The 24,228-nt window shown below is 41.3% G+C and overlaps 1 protein-coding gene across 3 annotated transcripts in view; it reads right to left on the reverse strand.

Annotated features, from left to right (window-relative positions):
- CCDC88A (coiled-coil domain containing 88A) overlaps positions 1-23,362 on the reverse strand; it is a gene marked incomplete at its 3' end in the record, with an annotated part of 61,109 nt that extends 37,747 nt beyond the window's left edge. For all 3 annotated transcript variants that reach the window (XM_084201682.1, XM_084201683.1, XM_084201681.1), the window contains exons 1-6: positions 22,593-23,362; positions 22,371-22,471; positions 8,169-8,277; positions 4,507-4,576; positions 867-925; positions 194-277 (exon numbers count right to left, since the gene is read on the reverse strand). In XM_084201682.1, coding sequence (XP_084057808.1) covers positions 194-277; positions 867-925; positions 4,507-4,576; positions 8,169-8,277; positions 22,371-22,471; positions 22,593-22,655 — 486 coding nt within the window. In that variant the 5' untranslated portion in view covers positions 22,656-23,362. The remainder of the gene's footprint in view (positions 1-193; positions 278-866; positions 926-4,506; positions 4,577-8,168; positions 8,278-22,370; positions 22,472-22,592) is intronic.
- Positions 23,363-24,228: the final 866 nt, after the last annotated feature.

The raw sequence follows: 24,228 nt of genomic DNA on the forward strand, positions 1-24,228 counted from the left end.
AAATGCTCAATCATTAGATCTTTTTGTGAATCAAGTGAAAAAATAAAGCCTTTTTTGCTTACTACAACCACTCAATATGCAAATCACATATGTGATTTACTTGCCATTGAACACGTGCAACTCCCCCTCCTGCAGTACAATATTCCATCTCAAAAAAATCCCCAAAATGAAAAGCAAAAACCCCCCAAAATACCTCCTGAATATGGGCTGCAACAGCTGCTCTGGTATCAAAATCCAGACTTTGGATTCTTTCAATAAATTCTTCTTTTTTCTGACACTAAAAATAGAGACATCTATTTTATACACATTTATACGTATAATTGCAAGTATTTTCATTCCTCTTTTGCATTTCTTAAGAGCTAAAACTTACAAAGCTGACATTGCAATGGCCACATGACTAAATTATTATCCAATAATTCTGGTGACCAGTAAATCCATGCTTCATGCCATGTTACAGTCATTATAACTTTCAACATTAATTAAATGATACAAGGAAAATCAAATTGAAATGGTACAAGGAAGAGGTTTCTTAAAAATGCTACTTATTCAAATTCTGTGAGTTCATTAAAAACATGAAACAGTGCAGTGAGTTAATTGTCAGCACTTTACCATTTCCTTCCTTTCTTTACAGTATCAGGTAAATGAACACTACTGAAATTAATAACCCATTATGGTGGTACTGGAGATATTTGTGCAGTAACAGATGTAGGGTTGTAGCCATTCAATTAAAAATCAGAATATTCCAATTTTTCAAGGAGTGCAGTGGTACCACCAAAGGAAGAAGTTTTATACTACCCCAAGTATTAAAGTAAGAAAACAGACAAGTAATTCCAAAGTTTCATAGAGACCAACATAATTAAACTCACCTGAACTGCACAACCAAGCAAAAGCAGGAGGAGCTTTTTTACTTCTTCAGTACCTGGCTCTGAGAAGAAAACAACAAAAAATGGTAACTGTAAAATTGTAATTAGAGCTTATTCCCCTACAGCTCAGAAAACAGGAGATTTTTCTTGTTATTTCCACATCATTTTTGTTAACCTAGTTTAGAAAAGAACCAGAGGAGCTTTCAGCTCAGTCCTTTTTGCCATTTAACTTTTGCCAACTTCCAGAGTTACCAAACACCTTAGCAGCCACAACAATTCCAAATGGAAAAAAAATTCAGCTCTTCAAAAAGCAAAACGTCAGAGTGGCATTTTTAGAAGTGCTTTGGAGACCTACAATCAAGTTTTCAATGGTAATCTCAGGTATCTCAAGATAGTTACAAAAGTGTTTAAATTATCTGCAGCTCCCAAGTTGGAAGAGTTTAGGTGAAAAGTTCATTTAAATTCCTTACAAAGCTGTATTAGATATTCATCTGTACATCCAAAAAATCAAAATGTATTTCCAAATCTGGCCTTAAGCATCTTAATCTCCTAAAGAAGCTTAAATCAAAGAACTCTGTATACAGATTAACAAAAATGTTTCTTACTTTTTACATTGACAATGTCCTCATCTTGCTACTAAATATAGAAATATATTCTATATCTAGAACATAAATGCCATGAAGCAAATGCTTCAAGGATGACAACATAGTTTAGGCATTGACTCAGGCTGCTGCTTTTGGAGGGAGCAACATAATGTGTATAATCCCAATAATCATGGAATATTGCAATTTTTCAAGAGGTCTCTCAGGTAGATAAATACATTGCAAAAAAAAAAAAAAGACTTGAAGGGGCTATTTCAGTCATTTATTCAGACTTCTTGTTTCCCAAAGGCTCAAGCTGTGAAGTCTTTTATGGAGAAACAGAAAAACCATCAAGGAATGTGTTTCACCAGAAGCGGCTTCAGCCGAAGAAGGGGAATTCCACCTGGCTTTCTGTCCTATCAATAAAGGTTAACAGGAATACTGCCACAGGAGAATCCAACAGCTCATAGCCTGCATTCACTTACCCCAATAAATCAATCACATTTGCTTAATTTTTAAGCAATCCCTAAGCTCCTCTTCACTCTTCATCTCCTGACTCCCTTTCAAACACCTGCCTGAATATTGACTCCTTGTCTCTTCCCCACGTTCCCTGAAGGAACAGGGTAAAATACTGAACCATCTCAGCTTCCCTCATCTTCTGTTTTTCTTCCTTTTCCTCCATCAGAAACACAGAAATAGATGATTCTGTTTTACACCCTTCAACCTGCTGCTGAACTTAGTCCCTACCCAGTGCCACTGTTTGATCTTCCCTGAGCTCACCCTTATCCCTGACTTTCACACCCTCTGCAGGCTTCCACCCTTCCCTGCCCTGCTCCCTCAGGAATATGAACTTGCTTTCATCTTTCCCCTTCCCCTCTGCCTCATCACTATCCCTTTGTAATTTAATTTAACATTTACAGTCCCAGGCTGTAGCTCTCCTCCAGTTTTCTCCTCCAACTGCCTTCCTGCCAATCAGCTCAGGAAATATTTCCTGATAAAATCCCTGCTGACCTGTTTTACCAAACCTCAACTCCAGCCTTCTCCCTGCATTTTCCTCCATGAGCCAACTGCCTCTGCTAGCTGCTCCTGCCTTCTGCAATTTGGCATCTTCTGGGATTTCTCTACTGATCATTCCCTAAGTGCAAAGGGCAAATCTGGGAAACATCCCTGTGAAAAATCACACCTCCAGCTAAGTTTTAGTGGACCAAATCCAAGTCTTTATCAGGGAATTGACTTTTACTCCAGGGCTTGCCTTGATGCAACCAGATTTACACAGCAAGAGTCTCCAAAGATCTCTGAGGTTTCATTTCCCTGCACCTGCCCAAAAAAAGCTTAAAAATCCACATAGGGATTTTTTTTTTCCAAGCTGACACAGCAAGAGCAGCCCTAACTTTCAAAGGGGGAAGGTTCTGGACAGAACCCAGAAGAACAGGTCAATACTCTAGTTCAGACCAAACTCTGTGATTGAACTCCAGCAGGGAGCTGAAACACCTTCAAAAATGTTGTACAAGCACAAATTTTTTTTTTTTAAATGTGAGTGCTACACTGCAGAAAAGCTCAAATTTTCTCACAAATCCAACAAAATCTCCACAGAAGAGCAAAGCACACACCAGCAGAACTGCCAAAGCACAGATCCCAAAACACAAAGACAACTCCTTAAAAATGACCAAACCATAAAATTGAACATATACAACTGAATGCAGTATTATCTCTGTGGGGTTTGATAGTGCATCTTCAATAAAATGTCATCTTCTACTACACAATATTGTCAAAACATTTTCTCTCAGTATCTTGAACAGAATAAAAAATGTCACTACAAAACAATACTATGAGCTGAGGTTTTTTTAAATCTGTTTTTCCAATAAATCTGGTTTCTAGGCAAATCCATGGAGTCTTTTGAAAACCTTAAGAGAGTCTGGAATCCAAATTATAAAAGCACGATGCATTCTGTTCTTTTGGAAAGGAAGAGACCACATTCACACTTCTTGGTGCATATGACAGCAGCTGCACATATAAAAACTGAGAAAGCTGTGACCTCGGAAGCAAAAGCAGCAATACTCAACAGCAGAAAGTAAAACCCAAAAGAATTAAAGCAAGATACCTCCAGAGATGGGATATGTGCAGATGGGATATGGAAAAGACCAATGTTATGAGCCCTGGGACTGGGAAGTGAGGAAACACAGATGGTTCTTCTGGCTCATGAGGAAGCCCCTGGCCCACAGACACAGAAGCGTGGCAGAGAAGACATCCCAAAGAAATAAAAGCAGCCAGGGGAAGCTACACAGCCTGTTAGAGCAGTTCCTGACCTCTCTGCTGAGGTGCAGAACATCAGGAGGACAACACCTGGGGCACATTAGACCTAGGGAAATAAATTCTGCCCAATCCATAGTGGCTCCATGCAGGCCAGGTGTGTCTGCTCCGTGCTGCTGGAATTGAGAGCATGGTGCAGAGATTCCCAAGTGGCTGTGGACAGTCAGCTGGCTCCACACAGGCTAATTTTCTTGGTCTGAAAATTGCAACTCTCAGAGCTGGAAGCAGAGAAGGTGGGAGCATGGAGAAGACAGTGTCAGTTCAGGGGAGAAAACAAGAAGGTAACTGCAATATTTTTCAGGTATGGATGCAAGAGAAGCAGGAGAGTTTGGGAGAAGGAGAAACAAGGATCAGGAGCTGGATCAAGTGAGATGCACTGGACTGCCAATTCCCTCAGCAGTGACACCAGTAAAGAAAGTTGAAGGTGCAGTAGCTGGGAGAACATGAAACTTTAACTCTGTGCCATCAGTGGTTCACTGGTTGCTGGGAAATGCACTCGGGCTCAGTATAAATCCTAGTGAAAGCCAGGGCTGAGACTGTGACAGAACATTTTTTAGAGTGTGGTCCCTTTGTGAGGACAAAGAAAATCATGATTAAATCACCACTCATCATTGTTAAACCACTTATTTGATAAAGAATTTAAACAATTTTCTGTTGAAAGGCTCAACACTACAGAAATTTTATTTCCAGTGAAAGAATATAAATTATCACGCCAAGTATACATTTTTATCTTAGTTCAAAAATAAACTTACCAGAAAAAGGATTTTTGCCAATTATTAGCACATTTGGCAAAGACATCATGATCAACTGCTGCAAAGTCTCCTATAAAAGTTAATTAAAACATTATTTACATCATATGTACTGAATGAAAGCAAATGCCAACAGCCATTAAAGAAAAATCAGTATTAATTAAACAGTTTTAATATTTTTCAGAACTTCATGCATACAATTCGTACAATACTTAATTATTTGCATTCTAATTAAAAAAACAACTAACAAATATGAGTTACTTCTCATATTTGTTCTCAGCTTTGTTTTACTGGTTTGCACAATCATCTCACACAGCAAAATCCTCTCGTGGCAATGAGCTGGCTTAGGGATCTTAAGGCAAACGAGATCCCAAGTCTCAGAATGTAGCAAAACCCTTTAAATTGAATATGTTCATGTTTCCCTGACTAACTTATTGATACGTATTTGTTTTATTGGCTCTAAGGTGCATTTCTACTGCAAAAAATCCATTTCCTTTATTTCATGGTTTCTTTGGCCTCACCAAAACGTGGATGTGACAATCCCAGGGGTTTTTGCTGCAGTGACACTGGGCCAGCTGTGAATATAAAGGTACAAGCCCCTGTGTGCACAATCACATGGAATTTTAGCTGGGAAGTGCCACACACCAGGCAGCAGCTCTGCCTATCTGTTCCATGGATTCCATCAATGGAGCTCCTGTAATGGCTGTAATCGGGTCAAATCCCCAGTCTAGACAGAGCATAATTCTCCTGAAGCAGAACAGTCTTTCTCCTGTTCCCAGATATTTATTCCCAGCAGATGCCATCCTATAGTCAGGCTTTTTGTTTTTCTACAGTGACAGATCCATTACTATACAAAATGCTCCTACTCAAAAGCAACATATTCCAGAAGAGCCCAAGGCACACATCAGGTGTCACATCATAAGCAACAACCTAACACAAGTCCACTTGCTTTAGGTCAAATTGAACAAAACCCTAATATTTCTTGAAAAACACCAGTAGAAATTATTAGTTACAGCTATACTTGAAAGCTCCCATCAGTTCATATACAACATCAACATTATACCTGAATTGATTAATAGTAGACTACAAAATATACATTCCCTCTGGACATGCCTAAGACAAATTATAAGGAGGGAGAAAACAGCTTTGACTTCCTCCAATATCATGAAATGTAAACAACTCTGATACCCATACTTCTCAGACTTTCATAAAGACTACTTTCAAATAAAATATAAAACAGATAAAAAATAATGAATTTAATTAGTGCTGACAGCTACTATGAAAGAAAATCACATATTTTTAGAGTGGCTTTTTGTTGTTTGCTTTTATTGTTTTTTTGGGGGTGGTTTTTTGGTACCATCTCAAATAATTCCATGATGCTATCATAAAGCTGATCATGTATCAAAGCAGAGCATGAGCAGCAGTAACCAACACACCTGTCCTGAACAGACAGGATCACCTGTTTCCTTACAACACCTCTGCCGTGCCCCAGAGATGTCTGACACCTTTTCTGTCTCTTGGAGTTAACTTCAGCACTGGCTTTGCTTGCACAAACTTTCACAGTTCACTAGCATTTATTTTACTGAAGATTTTCACCTCCTCAGTCCAATCTCAGTGGATTAAACCTCTTGAGCCCACCAAAAAATTTAGAATCATTTGTCTTGAACTAACTGCTGAGAACAGTTCCACGCTCTTACACTGCCAAGAAATGTACACACTCCAATTACTGGTTCAGGACCAGCATTGTCATTCCAGAGAATAACTAAGATGATACAGGAACAAAAAAATTGACTAATCTAACATAACACCTTAATTTTGAATGTTACATCATACCAGTGCAGGTTTTTTAACAAGTACTTCCACAGCACTGATGTGATTTGCCACTAAACTGAGAGAAGGTTTTCCCCAGATGTTATAAACCACATGGAACGAACCAGCATGGACAAGCTCACAATGAGAAGTGTTAAGAGTCAGGTTAACAGGGCTAAAAATCCCCAAATCCCACATTCATCAGTGTCTGCTGCCAACCCTCAGTAAAATCCTCTCTCAGTGCAGTGAGTGGTGTCCTGTGCCCTCCCTGGGATCCCAGGCACCCCCAGGAACACCCCCAGGCAGGGTTCCTGTACTCTCAGCTTTCAGGAGCACTGGGCTGTGAGGCTCCTGCCTCACCCCAGCCTAAGGGAGGCCTCTCAGTTTGATTCCAAGGCATCCATCAAGCCCCAGCTTTCCTGCCTTGGGGAATTTCACAGGTGACAGGAACTCAACTGACCCCTCTGTGAAACAGCCCATCCATTAACACTTTAACTACCACAAAGCACAAACCTCCCTGCAGCACTGTAGGGAGTGAATATCTACACATGCCAAAAGCAATTTTAGGTTCTGAGGAGCTCTCCAGATTGGAGAGTAAATGCCTTCACTCCTGCTAGAAACACCAGCCCTTCAATGTTTGGTGACCAAAACCCTGAAAGACTGGGAAGGGGAGGAAAATGTATGAAACAATTTAAAAAGGCCAGTTCAATACAGCTTGGACCACTAAAGTGGTGACTGGTTTTACCATTTCTTTAAAAATAATAATTTTTTTTCTTTTAAGAAAGCTCTAATGAACTTGTTTCTATCACAAAGGTTTGGAGCAACATCTGCTATCCTGAACCATCCAAAGGTACCTAAATGCCAGTAATTCTGCCTGGTTCTGGGGCACTTGGACTGGTGATACCATGAGGCCAGGGCAGGATGGGGAATGCTTTGTGTTCCAAAAAAGATCAATCCTGTCAGTGTTTGTGCCTCTGTTGCACCAGTTGTGGAACACTAATGCCTGGTGGAAAATGACTTCCTTTAGGGAAAGGAAAAGCATATGGGCCTTAGCAGGCAGCACATACATCCATGTGCAGGGGCTGCCAAGGAGAGAGGGGTGGGAAGTGCTGGGAAGATGTTCCATGGCCGGTCAGGGCAGTGACAGCTGGGAATCCTCACTGCACTCAGGGTTTTGGGAAGCACACACTGAGTGTGGACACAGGAGCAGCAGCAGACTTCAGGACAGGAGTGTGGGGAGAGGCAGAGCCAAGGATTTCTCCCAGGTCTGGGCTCTCCTGGCAAGGAGGAGCAGGGGAGTGGGGAAGGGCACTGAAAGCCACACTGAGGGACACTGGTGACAGCAGCAGCACCCAGCTCTGCTGTGGCCATGTGTACAGCACCTCTCCAGCTCAGCAGCCACAGCACCAGCTCCTACTACTGCATCAAACTTCAGTGGCTCTTTTACAGCTCTGACTTAGATCCTCGCTGCATTTACTACAAATTCCCCAATTAACTCTAAGCCCAGGAAATTTCATCACATTTTTCTAACAAAAATTCCATTTACAAGACTAAATGCACATGCAATAATCTCCCTCACTGACACAAAACTTGCTTCAACTCAGAAAATACCAACCACAGGAGTAACTGCACACACAGAGTATCTATTCTGCAAACAGATCATCATTCATACAAAAGTGTGTCCACACCACCTTTATACCTGTAAACAGTGATAAGAAATTTGCCCAGATATCTAAACAACCATCCATACAAGCATCTCTTGTTCATCTTACTCCTGTTACCCTTAAAGACATAACTAGAGAAGAAAATTTAGAAATAATTCCAGACAAAACACAAAACAACAAACAATTACTGACCTGATAGTAAGTTTTTATTTGTTTCACCAAAATAGACAAATTTTGAATCCTTAATGATGCATCATTGTTTACTTTTTTGTTTATCCTCTGATTAGCAGACTTTGGATTGCTGTGAAAAGAAAAAAGAATACATTAAACACACTGACCATTAATCTTTAAAGCTTCCTCTATAAAACAAATGCTATAGTTAATGTGCCAGCACAGCCATTCCTTGTCTTGATAACCAGCCTTGTTTTCCCCTCCACTAATCAATAAGGAGTTGTGGAAGATGGAAAGAGCTTGAAACATGTCTCTGACATAGCCAGCCAGCCTCACATTCTTGTTTGCTGCCAATGCAGCCTGAAACTGGGAGCACCCACCACAACTCCCAGGGAATGGGTCTGACAGGAAAGTTTTTGTGGCTCTATGATGGTATTTCACTAGGAACAAAATGGAATTTTTAACTTTTAGAACAATGATGAATATGAAACACATCGTGCTAACACACACTAAACTGTTTTAAATGTATTTACAGATTGCTGGAATGTGACAACAAAGGGATTATTAATTGGAGTTTTTGTCATGTACTATCATATACTACCAGATTTTTCTCTGGTTTGTCTTGGCTTCAAGGAGGAAATCAATCACTTCTTCCTTCACAAAGCAGAAAGGATCTGAGGAAAGGCAGATGAGTCACCCTTTTCAATACCTTGGAACACACAGAGGACAGCAGGACAACCATGGACCGGGATTTCTCCTGGAAAACCATGCAGAATCAAAGCACACCCCATAACACTCTCTGAAATGTTTAAAGAATTCCTAAGGGATGGCCAATGTGAAGTTTCTCACTTTTACAGATTCTTGATAATGCAAGTTTTGATATTTAATGGTATTATTGTATTGTTTAATGATATTATTATTAGATAAATGAGAGCTGGCTGGGATGCTGCACTCAAAAACAAACTACCAATTTTTCCCTGTCAAACCGGGGCTCCCAGCAGGAATATGTGTCTGCTGGCTCTGGTTTTATTCAACATTGTCATTAATGATTTAAACAATGGAATACAGAATACACTTTCCAGAACAGCCACTGGCAAACTTTAGGAGAAAAAAACCCCAAAGAGCAACCTTCAAAAAATATTATGGCAATGGAGAATGATCCTGATAATGTGCAAAAGTAATGGAATTCAATAACTCACTCACAGGCAAAGGATTACAGAATCAAATGCAGAAAGAGGAGTTATTTGCTATAAAACAAAAATGACCTGAATATTGTGGTATTGTGACTTACTCTGATGCAATTTATCCCTTTGATTGGTAGTTTCACATACTCTCTGTACAAAAATTACATATTTTTCATTTATATATAACTTACCTACACAAACTTTATTTGCCTTCTACAGCTCACTCAACTTTTAGCATATTAGATTTTTAAAAATATATATATTTATGTCTTTTCTTCAGTTTGTTGCTATCAGCATTTCCTGGCTTATAAACACAAATAGAAATAATAGAAAAACCACTGCTGGGAAAGGAAGTCAGGTCATATAAAAAATGCACCTCCAACACACAGACATTTCTAAAAGAAAAGCAGTAGGCACAGAATCTTTTTTCTGTATTTATTATTATAAATCTAGGAAAATTAGGACATGGGTAATTGCCTCATTCCTAAATGCTCATCACCATGTTCCTAAAAATATTATGAACAATTAAAATACATTTTAGAACATATTAGCCAAACCATGTGACTAAGATGTGACCTTGGGTTTATTAGATCAGCCAACCTGTAGCTGTAAAAGCAACTAAATGGGCTAAAAATAATTATGCTTTGCAAATGCACAGAACTGGACTCCTTTCCACACTGAATTCATTCAAATTTGTTAAAATCAGAAGAGAAAATCCACAATAAATCCTGCTGACCTACAGAGATCAGCTGAAGTCTCCTATTTCTACATGCATATCTCCAAAAGGCCGATTTGGGCCCTTAATCCCATGGTCATTAAGATTAAAGATGAAGATTATCTCTGGGCTTTTTCATCATCTTCAGCAGCATTTCTACAGCCACACATTTCAGATGCCTCTCCCTTTAGAGCACTCAGAACAGGGCAAAGGGGTTTCCTGGATATAGTGCCAGCTCTTATTTTAGCATCAACACCAAAATTAGCGTGCAACCACAAGAACTCAAAACAGAAACGTCATAAAAGCTCAGGCTTTCCACTTTCTCATTTCCAAAGCTGTATTAGGGTATTGAGATTGATCCTGGATGAACAAAAACTTCAACATTTGCATATTACTGGATCTTCATGACACCACAGGATCAGCCCAGCCAGCAGGGAAGGCTTGGGCTGCTTTAACAACCTCACCTCCCTCTATGCCAAGCTTTGTGACCAGCCTAGTGCCAAAATGATTCATTCCTGTAGCTTAAAACAGAAAGTTGGGGAGTTTTTTGTTTTGGTTTGGCTTTTTGTTGTTGGCTTAAATTGCAGGAAGCAGTTTACTGAGATTGTGAATTTTTGCTGGGAAAACTTGAGCTGCAGACGTGCTCTGGAGCTGGGTTTCTACCACTGGGAAAAACTCTACTGTCCACTTTCAAGATGCTCTGCTAGTGCAAATGACCAGCACTTAAAATCAGAATGTCAGCCTTGGGACAATCTGATGCACAGAAAAAAATTATTTTAGTAATTTTAAACTTTTCCAAAAGATTATGGCAAAGGGTCCAACAGAAACCCCAAACTCCAAGTTCCCTTAACATTTTTCAGCAGAACTTAAAAGTAGGTAGTGGGAACAAGAAGTTTAACCACTGGTTTTAAGGTTCAGTAAAAGCAAGGTAGTGAGGTATCAGTACTACTCTCTAACAGTCATTTTTATTTAATTAAACATGCACCCTCAATAACTCACTATTGGTAGTAGGTTCTTTTTTCTGGTTTTTTGGTAATGAATGTTCTCTTGGCTCATTATTCTTCAACCATGAGAGGTCAGCTGTCTTTACACTCTCAGTATATGTTAGCCATGACTAGGGTGAGTGACTTGGACAAAAAAATTGTTTCCCATGCTTGCCAGAGTGCAATCCTGCTCTCAGTACCTTCCATTGCAAACAGGACTTCACTTCTGGGTTACAGTAATTGAGATCCTTCTAACCACATGATGCCATTAAATGATTATAAACACAGACTGTTTAGAGGCTGCCTACCAAAATGACCCTGTGCTGAAAAGTGAATGTTGGAAACAGAGGGATTCCCACCAAGCAGCCTCTGTGCTGATGTTGAGCAGAGCTCCCTCATCTTCAGTCACTGATTTATTTCTACCTTTCAGATTGTGTTAGAACTGTCAGGTTGGTGCATGGAACAGCCAAGCACAGACCTGACAGATCCCTCCTTACACCAGTGCTATGAAAGGACCATGATTAGGCCCTTGAACAGGAAATTCCTTATTTAAAAAAAAACCAACCAACTAAACCCACCTTCAACTTCCAATACTGATAACCAGGTCTCATGTTCTCAAAGACTCCAACCTGAGCACTCGTTAATCCACTAAACAGCATTTTAAATATTATTTATTTAGTCAATATAGCTCATCATCTCAAATACTATAGCAGGATGCTGGCTGCACATTTCCATTTTACGTGGTCTGTAGAAATTTTTTCAGGCTGGTCCAAGTCATGGCATACTAATACTTTTTACTAAGCATGAAGTCTGTGTGCAACTACTTTTCATACAGAAAGATAAAATTCTAAACATGAACTGCCAGAACCTTCTAAGAGCAACTCTAAACTCATTTACAGTTCTGGAAAACTAATTTATTAAAGATTTTAATGAAGTACTTATACCCATAAATTGAATTGTCGAATTTCTATGACCAGCAAAATGGTTATAATTGTTATATTTTTATTAATGCAAAACAATTCTATTTATTAGAATACATCAGGTCCAATGACACTGAAATAAACTGGATTATCCTGGAAATACAGGATGCAAATTAAATTATTTTGAAGACAAAAAGGTCTACGTTACCAGTTTAAGACACAGCTTTAAAAAGCAGCTTTTTAAAACCTTCAGATTCTGGTGGCTACTATAAACATTTTTAAGGCCATCCATGCTCTGAACTACTCCTTTTATGAGATGGGGACACTGAGCTGCTTCAGTGGCAAACAGCCCAGCAAAATAGGGCAAATCTGTCTAGAAGTCGATAGGAAGCAGAGCGGTAAAAGATGCCCTGAAGCAATTTTACATTTAAGAGCAACCTACTTATGACAAGATACATTAATTTCAATAGCAATAAAACCAGACAGGAGCATCTATCCCAATAATGCATTAGTTTAAAACTCCTGATTACACAGGGAACTTCAGTGATTTTGAAATACTACCAGTGTCATGAATCACAGATTGAGACTTCATATAATCAGGGATTATGTGTCTTTAATTTTTCATTGACCAAAATCTATCAGAAATGGGAATGTGATAGCTTAATGGCCTCATGCTTAAATCTATGCAGACTGCAAACCAGTTGTGTCCTCTGTTGCCATCTGTTCCTTGATGGTACTTAATGATTAAGTCTGGTATCATAACGCTCCCTAATTTGAAATATACCATTGTTTGAATGTATTTGGTGAGTTCAGTGAAATGCTACCCTGTGGTTCAGCTTACAGCAGCACAGCATTCACTTGTACAAATAAATGCTGCATGCCTAAGAAAGTTTATTTTCTGCCAAGTCCTTTTAACTGGAATGCTGAGGTTCACTCTTGGTATCTGTCAAATATTTCAGTAATTACTGATAACAGAATTTTGGGATAGACTTCAACTAATAAAGCAGCATCTTCATCATTTACTACTGGCACAAAAATAATAAGCATGCTCAAAACGTGTTTTACAAAGAGACAATACAGAAGTGTCCTTTTACTGGCAAAACAATAAAAAAGTAATAAAAACCCATGGGGCTTTCACTGGAGAATAACTGATAATCTTCAAATTACTTAACATTTTACAATCTACCTTTCAGTTGTAAAACACTGTATTTCTATCCTCGAGACAATAATGCTTGAGCAGTAACCGATGCAGTGTTGAAACGGTCATCTGCTCAAACATCTGAAGATAACCCCAAACACCACCAAATCAGCATTAATACCTCCATTTAAGGACACTGCACTAACTCTGCACTTAGCAAGGACTGACTGTGTGTGCCAGAAGTCCAACAGCTGTATGCAAGGTTTGCTGCCTCGTGATCATGCGAGCTTTAGGAAGCAGGCCTAACATCAAACGTCTTTTGGCCCCTGCACAAAACCCCATTTCCTAGGATTATGTCCAACATCATAAACTGTTAGGGAGGCTGAAGCCCTATGCCTACTTAAAAATAAAAACCAACCAAACCACCACCAACTGGCCTGACCCAAACAGAGTGGCTGGTGGGATCGCAGGGAGCACTGCCAGGAACATAGCTGTGCATACTGAGCATATGCAGACAGCCTCCCCCTGCCAGCCTCAGCTCAGCATCTGAGCGCCTCAACTGCTCCCAGGGCAGCTGCCCGGTGCCTCAGCAGCCTGGCTGGCACTCCAGCACAGGAGCTGCACGGCTCCTCAAGGCTGCAGGGTGCTGGGAGAGCTGCAGCTGCGTCCTGCCCAGTAAGGCTGTACCTCCCTGCCCCAGGGATGGGGACCTGCTGCACATCACAGCCGCTGCGTGGTCCCCCTGTGGTGGCAGCATCGGCGTGAAGAGACATCCCCTCCCAGCCCCACACTGCCAGGGACATGGGAATGTGCCAACAGCCAGGCTAAACCACAGGGATTCAACAGGTCTGCTGACTGATCTTTCATTTCTTCTTCCCAGGGCTTAAAAAATAAACAAAACAAAATTCAGAACTGCCCAGATTTACTTTTGTTCTCTTCTCCCTAACTGCAGTAAAGAAGATGTATGCAGGTGAGTAAAATGTGTGAGAAAACAAGAAAGGAGGTAAAAGAGTTCACCTGTTTGACTAAACACAACTGTGACTACACAAACTCTTGTGGCAAAGACCAAAACCTTGGACCCTAAGTTCCAAGTTTATAGAGCAACCACTGTCTTTATCATCAAATAGTATGAAATAACTTCATTACTATTGATTCACCTTGACTATTCTTCTCCTATCACACTAAAACGGTAATATGTAAAAATAAAGCTTTCTGCCAAAAATTGAACCTAGTGAGTCACTGCTGACCACACCAAGTAACCTGGGTGAGCTCCCCACAACAAATCAAAGAATGGCACAGCTGGCAAAAAGTCATCTGGCTGCCACCAAATTAAAAGTGTCACTCACAGAAAAGAAAATCTACAGTATTCAGAGCAGCACAGAACACTTAACACACAAAATAAACACACCCAGGTATTAAAAATTTGAGAATTCCCAGAAGAAACATCAACGAACAAAATTTTTTTTTTTGTGAGTAAAAACATATGAGAACCAGGAAGTCTGAGAAACACACTCTACCCCACAAATCTAAGTATCTTTCAAGGAACATCTTGTTGGTTTACTTGGTTGGTTTTGCAGGGTTTTCTTTAACTACAGAAGGTTAGCAGGAAATATAATTTGAAAAGGGAGAATTAAACTGCTGTAGTACTTGCACCACACAATTTTCCAAATTAAACTAAACCCAAAGGTGCCCAAGGATGCAAGAGTGCACAGGCCAAAGGTCAGGAGAGCAACAACATGGACATGCCACAGAAGCAAAATACTGAGGATATTGAAGTCTGAAGTTTTGACTTCTACTTCAAGCACTGCCTGTTATTTTCCCTCTCAGAGCCAAGAATTTTTACTTCTGAAATGAGTCCAAATTTTCAGGACCTATTCAGCTCAGTACCAAAAACCAGAGCAGCAGAGAACTACTTTACTTTGTGATTAACACCTCAAAGCAGCTGACCGCGGGAACGCTGCAAACACTGCCACCCCCAGCGATGCTGTGACAGCCTAACATCAGCTTCACACACAGGCACTGCCACACCTGCCTCACAAGATGCAGCCTGACTCGGCACCAAACATCCCAGGGCGCTGCAGTCAGGAAATGTTTGCACAGCACACCTTGGGAGGATCACTCTGCAAGCATGAAGGTATTAGTTTGGAAGAAACAACGAGTTCTAAAAGCAGCAGAGCTGTCATCGCTGCCAGGAAGCAGCAAGCAGCACAGAACAGAAGACAATGAACACTTACTGCCCTGAGCAAATGACATTTGTGGAGCTAACATGATTTCTAAGATATTTAAAATATTAATATAAGGGAAAATTACTATGTAGGATTTAAAAGCAACACCCATTTGTGCAGTCTTCTTTATTTAAGTTGAAAAAAGGCTTTTAAGAAGAGCTTGTAAGGACAAGGGTTTTTTTCTTGTATCCTAACTAACAGCACCACAGCAGTATGTACTTTGCTTTATTTGATAATCACAGCATTATCAAAAATTATTTCTCCTTTGAAAGACTTGAAAAAACATTCACTCATTTTACTCCTGACTATAAACTTGGCTGAAGCTTCAAATTCTCACAAAACATTAGTTCTCACTTCAGAGTCACAAACAGTCTGACCACAGGTAAACACCCCAGTACTCAGCATTAACAACTACAGGAAATACTGATGTGTGATGGCACCAAATACACAAATATTGTGGTTTCAGTGACCAGAAAGATCTTCAGTAGTAAAAATAGTACCACACAGATTTCCACAAAATACTTTTGGTTGGAACACCATTTCCTTTCTTATGAAGGGAAATAAACCCTCTATAAGTAAATGATTAATAATAAAATACGTATTTTCATCATTCTCTACACCCACTGTTAGACTAGTGACAATGTGACATTCCTGCATTCACTTGTGTATCTCCCAGTATCTGTATTCTGGTTTTGCCCAGCACACACAATACTCCAAATATACAGCAAGTGTATTCCCAAGCCACCAGGAAATTCCAGCAGACACTTTTTGCTCAGGGGCTTATTTAAGAAAAACAAAGATACCACACAGAGAAAAACTAGAGCAAATATTTCCCTGAAGCTTAAACCAAGATAAAATTCTGTAATAAACCTAAGTGGACTGTCTTCTGTCACTGTAGGAAAGAAAGCAAGTATTGGAGTGTCTCTAAATGTGCAACACAAAGATTCACTCAATGGCCAGGAATACAAGAGACACCATTTATGAGTTCATCCCTTACAATTTCCCATCCCAAAATACAACAGCAGGCAATTTTTGCTTGGGTCAAGCAGTAGCCTTGCTTCAATTCAAAGCCCTGGCATCAATTAATCCCATTAAACAAAAGGGAGGCATTTTGCAAACAGTGCTCAACAGCAACTGCCTCTGGAGCATCTTCAGGATAAAGGCTGGGCTCTGAAACAAAGCAAACAAACACAGACACTCTCACACAGTTATTCCCAAATAATCTTTCACCACTGAAGTCACATGGTCTAACAAAGCAGCATCTTGAAAAAAGTCTTGATCCCTAAATAATTACTACCTAGGGAAAAGTGGTGCATTATGAAAGACAAGGAAGGTAATAAATTGCTATTTAGCTTAGAACAAAAAGGAGGAAACAAAAATAAGAACATATGAACAAACACAAAACTCAAAAGTCCCTTCTTAAGAGAAGAAACAAATGAGGAAAATCTAGAAGTAAATCTCAAATTTGGCATAAGATAAGATGAGCTTGATTTAGCACCCAAATTCAGTTAACTAGGTTAGTTTTCAAAAGAAAGATCAGAGCACAACAACACTTTGCAAGGGTTTGTGATAGAGATCCCCAGAGCAGCCATGAAACCTGGAGCAGCACAGCCTTGCCACTGAAGGGTACAAGCTGATCAGCCAGGTGTCTGTGGCTAACTTAAAACTGGATTTTACTGCTGCTCTTATTCTCATGGAGTGCTTTGAAACACCATGTAGAATGTGAAATGCAAAATTCTCTGAAAAAGAAACTGCAAAGCCATAGTGAACGTTATGCTCTTTCCTTGCCAGAATGCTTTCAATGCTGAGACAAGTTATTTTGATATTACATCTAAGATGGCTATTTATGGAATAGGTTGACAGGCTTAACAGAATTCTCTATATGTATTAAAAAATAGTTTTAAATTCAGTTTTTATTCCCTGGCCCAAGGGACTAGCCTAGAGTAAGGATGGGGCAGTAGCAGGCTACCAAATGAAATAAGGAGACAGAGTCAAAGAAAGATAACCAAGATGGCACATGAAGGAGAGAGGACAGAAGTGGATGGGTACGTGTAAAGGAAAGTAAGATGATTTAATTCCTAATCTCCAAAATTTTGCACAGAACAAGAGCAAACTACAAAGTAGTTTCCTGCTCAGAAATAAATCAGGGTAGCCAGGATGAAGGAAGTGGACATCAGCTGTAGCAAAGGGTACAGAAGCATAACAAAAACTAGTAAAACAGAGACAGGCCAAGATCAAGCACTTCAAGCATGCCATGTTCAACCCATGCTCTTCCTCCCTCTATCTATCAAAAACCCAAGCACCCCACAGGTGCAGCTGTCAGCCTTTGTCCACCTCACCTGCCCAGTTCAGAGCTCACTGCAGGCTGATGGTCCCATCTAAAATCATTCATTATTACACTAAGAACTACATTTTCCTCTTCTCTAATCAAAAGGGTTTAATTTCAGCAGTCCTGGTGCACATTGTGCTGGACCACTTATTAAAGAATTTGCTTCTTTACAAAAAAAGTGACTGTTACAAATTCAGCTTTCCTGAGGAAAAATCTCAGCCCTGCTGCTGCAGAACTACTCTTGGGAGCAGCAACTCTCACAAAGTCCAAGTGACACCTTGCACCTTGGAAAGCCTGTCAGAGCACATCTGGGAAGTGTGAATCTACACCATGAAGTGATAAAGGTGTGGACTTCATAATACCTGACTTTCTAAAATACACACTCCTACTTTTGCTGCCAAAGTCGCCGATTTCCTTTTCCTCAAAACTCTTTTCCATTTCCCCCACCCAGCCAGGGCCTGGCTGAAGCTGCCTCTCCCTCCTTGGTCTTCCCAAGAAGGAGTTAATTGGATTGAGTAGCTGCACTCTTTCACAGAGCCCTGGCAGCTGGCTCCAGCACTGGAGACAGGGTCCAGTTTTCAGGGGAAGATATAGGCAAGCCAGAAGTATGGGCTGGCAAGCTGAAGTGCTCGGAAAAAAGCACACAAGTGAAGGCTGAGAGCTGCAAACAGCAGCCAAGGAAGCTGTCCACATTCTAGGCACACACCACCAGCGTGCTGGGAGGAAACAGGCAGCCAGTCCACCTGGAAAATCTGATGGTGTCAAAGGCCTGCAAGTGGATTCAGTCAGGGAAAAACCGTGGGAGAATGGTAAAAGGGGAAAAACCCAGGAGAAGAATGAAAGACTGCATCTTGGAAGTAGTTTTCAGCATGTCTGGATGCAAAGACTGATATGGAAAGTATCACTTAATTTATGTAATGAAGACCAAAGTTATAAAAGGCACACTGGGATGAAAGCAGCCAGGTTTTCCAGACAGTGGATTAAATTAATTCAGTTCCAGAGTTTGGGGCTGTACATTACCAACTCTGCATACAGTCTGGGTCCAATATTTCCTTTAAACTAGATTTATTTCCACAAATACAAAGCACAGTATTATAAAACAATTAAAGCTAAAATACTATTTCAAGTCTTTGTTGCTTGACCAAATATTAATGGTGGTGGTAAATGTAATGAAAGCCCCAATCTTGTAAGTACTTGCAGCTGCCTCTTTTTATTCAAAGGAGCCAGCAAGACTCTTGTCAGTTTGGGAACCACAGCTCATACTGAAAGACTTTCATCGTTTCTTACCCAATCCTATTGGAATTCGGTTAACAAGTATCAGAGAACAAGACCTATCAAAAATGGAAATAAATACCACGCAGAAAATGAGTGTTTCTGTAAAAATACTGCATGTTTTTTTGGATCAGAGGAGTTTATAAACAGTACAGTGCTAAGACTATTAAAAAAACCTGAGGTGATGTTAATCAGGATCTGGAAAAATATCTCCAGGACAAGTGAGTATTATTTTACTGCAATTGTAATTGGGTGTGCAACAGGTGACTAATCCACTGAATGATGCTGGTTCCTGATTTCAGCACCATACACAACAGATTGCACTCAAGCCTAGGGGCACTTTAAAAATATAATGTTAGAAGCACTAGGATACAGAGGTGCAGTGAAGGTATGAAGCATTCCTGGCATGTTCCTCCACCTCCCTGCCATGGCAGAACACCAGTGCAGTGATCTCTTGTGCTCTGATTTATTTCCAAGATGCATGACCCCTTTTTTGTATCAAAGAGCACAAAGATAAAGGCTCAGATTTAGAAAGACAGATGGGTTTCTATCCACAAGCATCAGATACTGACTGATCCCAGCAGAAGGTAAGTAACCGGATACTTCTGAAGAACGGGACCTAAATTTAAACAGGAAATTAGAGACATTCTCTCAAGTAAGGAGCTCTCCTTAATTAAAAATAATATCAATTGGCCTGTAGCATCTCCAGCAAGGGAGAGCCCTTCAGATGTAACTGGTCACTGAACAGAATCTGGGCAATTTTTCACACGTCTCACAACATCCAAAGGTAAAAATCATACAAAGAATGCAATGAATTCTCTCATGGATGAGCTACTAATAAACTCAGTGCTGATAAATCTCAGCACCATCAGCATCCTGCAACTATTCCAATGCTGACACCTCTCTGCCCTGTCTGAATCATTACAATTGTTGAAAATAAAGTTGATCCAGACAAGCACAAGGAGAACCAAATGCTGGACTCTCACTTGCAGATGATGGAGGGCAGGATTAACTCTTTTCTAACTGAACAAAAAACCTTCTCTAACTCACAAAGCCACTTTTTTTTTTTTTTGACTGTGTAACTGTTTACAAACCATGCCTAATCCAATATTAACACTCACTTTTATGGTCACAGAATTTGTTTTTTCAACATTTGGCAAGAAAAAGTAAGTATTAAAGTACATATGCAGCAGGACCACAGCACCTCTAACAGCCTCCATACTGCCATGGCTCCTAACCACAGACCTCTAGCTCTCAAGTGAAGTCACTGAGCTTTAAAAAAAAACCAAACCAAACAACCAAAAAAAACTTCCCCAAGCCCAACATGCTGACGAAAGACACCCTTCTTTTGAAGTCACATGACACAAATTTTTCTGCCACATTTCCTCAATATATGTCAGTAAAGTATAAAAGGAAAATAAAAGAGATATAAAAACAGAAAGCACTGTTAATAATCTGTATTGATTAGTTAGAACTGCATCTTGTATGTGTTTTTGCAAATAAAGATACTTGCTTAATATGTGGCTATTCAAAATGAACAGGACTAAAAGTTAACACAGGTTTCCACAGTGACTTCACCACAGACAGGACCACACTGCAAAACATGAAACAATTTTTCCCCTATTTCAATCCTGGCACAAAACCCAAAACAAACTGAACTTTCCCAAAATACGAACAGAGTTCTGAGAGGCAATTCTAAGCAGCAATTCTCAGCTCCCAAAAGACCCTCCAGTGTAGTGATATATTTCTAAAATTAATTTTATTTGTACACCAATGCTTTTCTACATTTCACTGTTTTCACTTCTCTGAATACCAACTTATTTTTTTTTTATTTATATCTCCAATGTGTATTTTTTTACACATACACACCCAATGCTTCCTAAGTACAGTAATCATGGCATGGGGTCAAGGATGCACAAAGTCACAGCCAAATTCAACACACAGTGCCTTAGGCATGGGAATGTTCCTTCTCCCCAGTTTTCCATTTTACATACATGCATCAATTTATACTCAGTATTAAAAAATTCACTGGAAAAAGTTTAAGACTATATTCTTCAAAATCACCTTGCTAAATTTGCCTTCCAGCTGTCAAACTTTTTTATCCCATGGAAGTTCTACATATCAAATGCGTGGCCACAGCTGACAATCTACTTACTTCATACAATCCAAGAAAAAAAGAAAGTCGTCGTAAAATAAAAATACTATTCTTCAGTAAAATGTATCACTTAAAATTCTTATTAGAGTGTGCCAGATTCCACTCAGATTTTTTTTTTCCCAAGAAGTTCCATTCCACCAAGTTTTCCATGTTTTTCAACATTAGAGTGAATATTAGAAGTGAATACTTGGGAGTCTTAGTTGTACAGAAATAGGTGACAAAAGAAATATTGGTTTTAAAAGGCTGTGAATTCACACTTAGATGTGGTAAAGCATTGCTCTTTTGACACAGACTACTTACACCAGCTGAACAGCAAGGGTAATAACTTTTAAAGCACTGAATATGAATAAAAGCTATAAACAGAGCAAGAGGATGCCCATCCCTGAGCACTGTTCCTGAGGAACAGCTGCCAACACAAGCTGCTCACACACTGCTGGATGTACCCAGCCGGCCATAAGCCCACAGCTTTTCATACCTATACAGAAAATGGATGGATTTCTCTGCAGAGACTCAAAATATATTAAAAAAAAAAAAAGTAAGTAGAAATTTTTGCACTAGTAACACTTTTATGATTATATCACTAGACACCTGACAAGTGTTACTCTCCAGCATGACAGTAGTGGGCAACATTCCAGTCAAAATTATAATTAACAGAGAGCCACTGTAAAGGATTTTTTCTGACAACCAGAGTTTTCCATAAACAGTTTATAACCCCACGTAAAAACGTTTCTTCTGTTGGCTATAGCCAAAGCATCAGCTTTACTGCTTAACTGATATCTACCCTCATTAGGAAGTGTGGAAAATGAAGAGGAAGGAATTTAAGGGCAGTCCTTTTGCTCAGTGAACAGCCCTGTGTGAGTTGCATGCCATCCTTAAGTTGCAGGTCACGTGCACCAAGATATGGATTAGAACCTTATTAGCCAAGCAAATTTATTCAAAATTTTCTTTATGAGCATGACTTACAGCAGGATGAACCTTTTTTATGTCTCTCAGTGGAAATCTGGGAAACTATTTAGAGTCATCCCATTTTCCAGTAAGTTCTACAAAGATGATTCAGCCTGTATCACACTATACATCCTGCAAATACATTGCTCGGACATTCAGCTGTGTGGAGTCGGGATCTGCCACGATCCCAAGTCTCCTCTTAACTCACCACACGACCGGGTCACGCACAAATAAAAGTAATTTACCAAGGTCAGTAAGGGGAGAGGGGGGGAAAGGCTTTTTCATAAGGCAGCAAAAAAATACAAGAGAAACAAACCAGCAAAAAATTACCCCAAGGCAGCGCTTGCCCACACTCACATTTGCAGCATGACTTCGTTCAGATACACTCCATCCACCAGCGCCACATATTCCTCCAGGTTGGTCCCATTTCCTCCAGCCAGCGGTCCGAACGTCTTCACCTGGAACAGAAGCAGCAGCAGCACCGTGACACCAAGTCCACCTCGCTCCCCTGCCGCAAGGCTCTTCTCAAACAATGAGCAAATAAAACCAGGAACGTGTGAGGGGAAAATGAACGCTTACCCAGGTGACAAGAGGGCTCGACATGAACTGCTCCAGAAGGGGTGTGAAGATCTCGTTCTCCATTTTACAAAAAAATGGTTAACATCAATGCAGCTCCTCTGATGCAAAAAATAAAGATAAGTCCTTCACTGCAGCAACTCTCTGGAATGCTCCAAGGATTCAGCTGGAGTGAGCGAACCCCATTTTTACCAAGCGATGCAACACCAACAAAAGTCAGTGCACTGGCAAGCGGGATTTATCTTCCTCTTTCAAGAAAAAATGCATCCAAAAGTCCATCTAAGCGTATTTCAGCCTTTCCATTGATGCATCTCCCTTCCTACATAGCGAAGAGGTGGAAGGAAGGAAGGAAAGAAAAGAGGGAGGCTGCCTAGCTACTGGGATTCTGCATCAGACAAAAAAAAAAAAAAAAAAGAGAGGAAGGAAAAATCTGCTTCAGCAGCGGCAGCGCCTCAGAAAGGAAGGAAAAATTCCAGTGAAACTCCGCAAGCTCATCCTGCCCCTTCCCCACAAAAAAAGCCCCAAGCCCGGGCGAGGGGAGCAGCGAGGGCAGCGACCCCCGCCCCTCTCGCAGCCAAGCCCCCCGGGCTGCGGCTGCACCAGAGCCCCGCTGCCCCCCTGCAATGGCACCGACAGGGAACCGGCCCCCGGAGGGATCGGGGGCTATTTTAAATCAGTTCCCTTTTCTATCCCTTCCCTTTTCCACTAAACTACGGCGCCAGAGAGCGGCAGGACCGACACACGCCGCCCGGCCCCGCAGCCTCGCCCTTCCCCCGCGCTGGCCGCTCCCCTCAGGCTCCGCTCTCCCCTCGCCGCTCCCGGAGCGCCCCCCGACCCCTCCCCAGCTCTTCTCCTGCCGCTCCGCCGCCGCTCCCGCGGCGCCAGCTCCGCTCCGCTCCCCACCCCCCGTCCTCCCCAACTGCGGGGCCACCTCGCCTCAGCCAGCGCGGCCGCGCCGCATCGCTCGCCTCGTCCTCGTCCTCCTTCCCTCCCTGCCCGCCTGCCTCCCGCCCTCCCTGCCCGGCCGGCCGCTCCAGCGTGCGGATCCCTCCGCCCCGAGCCGGGTATCCCTCCGCCGCCGCTCGGGGATGGCGGCGCGGTTGGAAAGGGGCGGGGCCGCGGCCGAACCGCTGCAGGACTCGCGCCCGGCGCGCGCGCGCGCGCGATGCGGCTGCGGGCCCCGCTCAGCCTCCGGTGGGGCCGGGCGGAGAGAGGAGAGACTCGTCCCTTCCCAGCTCCGGGAATAAAGGTGCCCCCGAGGGATAATAATGCTCTTCCAGTCCCCCTTTTGGGGGAAATAGAGGGGCCCGTGAGGGAGATGCTCTTCCATTCCCCTCTGGTGGAATAAAGATGCCCGTGAGGGGAAAACTCAGGGCGGGAGGGATACTCTTCATTTCCCTTAGGAGAATAAAGGTGCCCGTGAGGCAGAAAGTGTAGGAGGGAAAGATGCTCTTTCATTCTCCTTTGAGGAATAAAGATGCCCGCGAGGGGAAATCTCAACCCAGAAGAATAAAAGAGTAAGGGAAGTGTAAGGGAAAAAGCCCGTGAGGGAGGGAGAGGCTCTTCCAGTCACCCCTTGTGCAATAAAGGTGCCCGTGAGGGGAAAAGGGCGGGAACGAGATGCTCTTCCCTTTGGGGA

The sequence above is a fragment of the Fringilla coelebs genome (assembly GCF_963513975.1).
Source record: "Fringilla coelebs genome assembly, chromosome: 3".
In the NCBI taxonomy this organism is placed as follows: domain Eukaryota; kingdom Metazoa; phylum Chordata; class Aves; order Passeriformes; family Fringillidae; genus Fringilla; species Fringilla coelebs.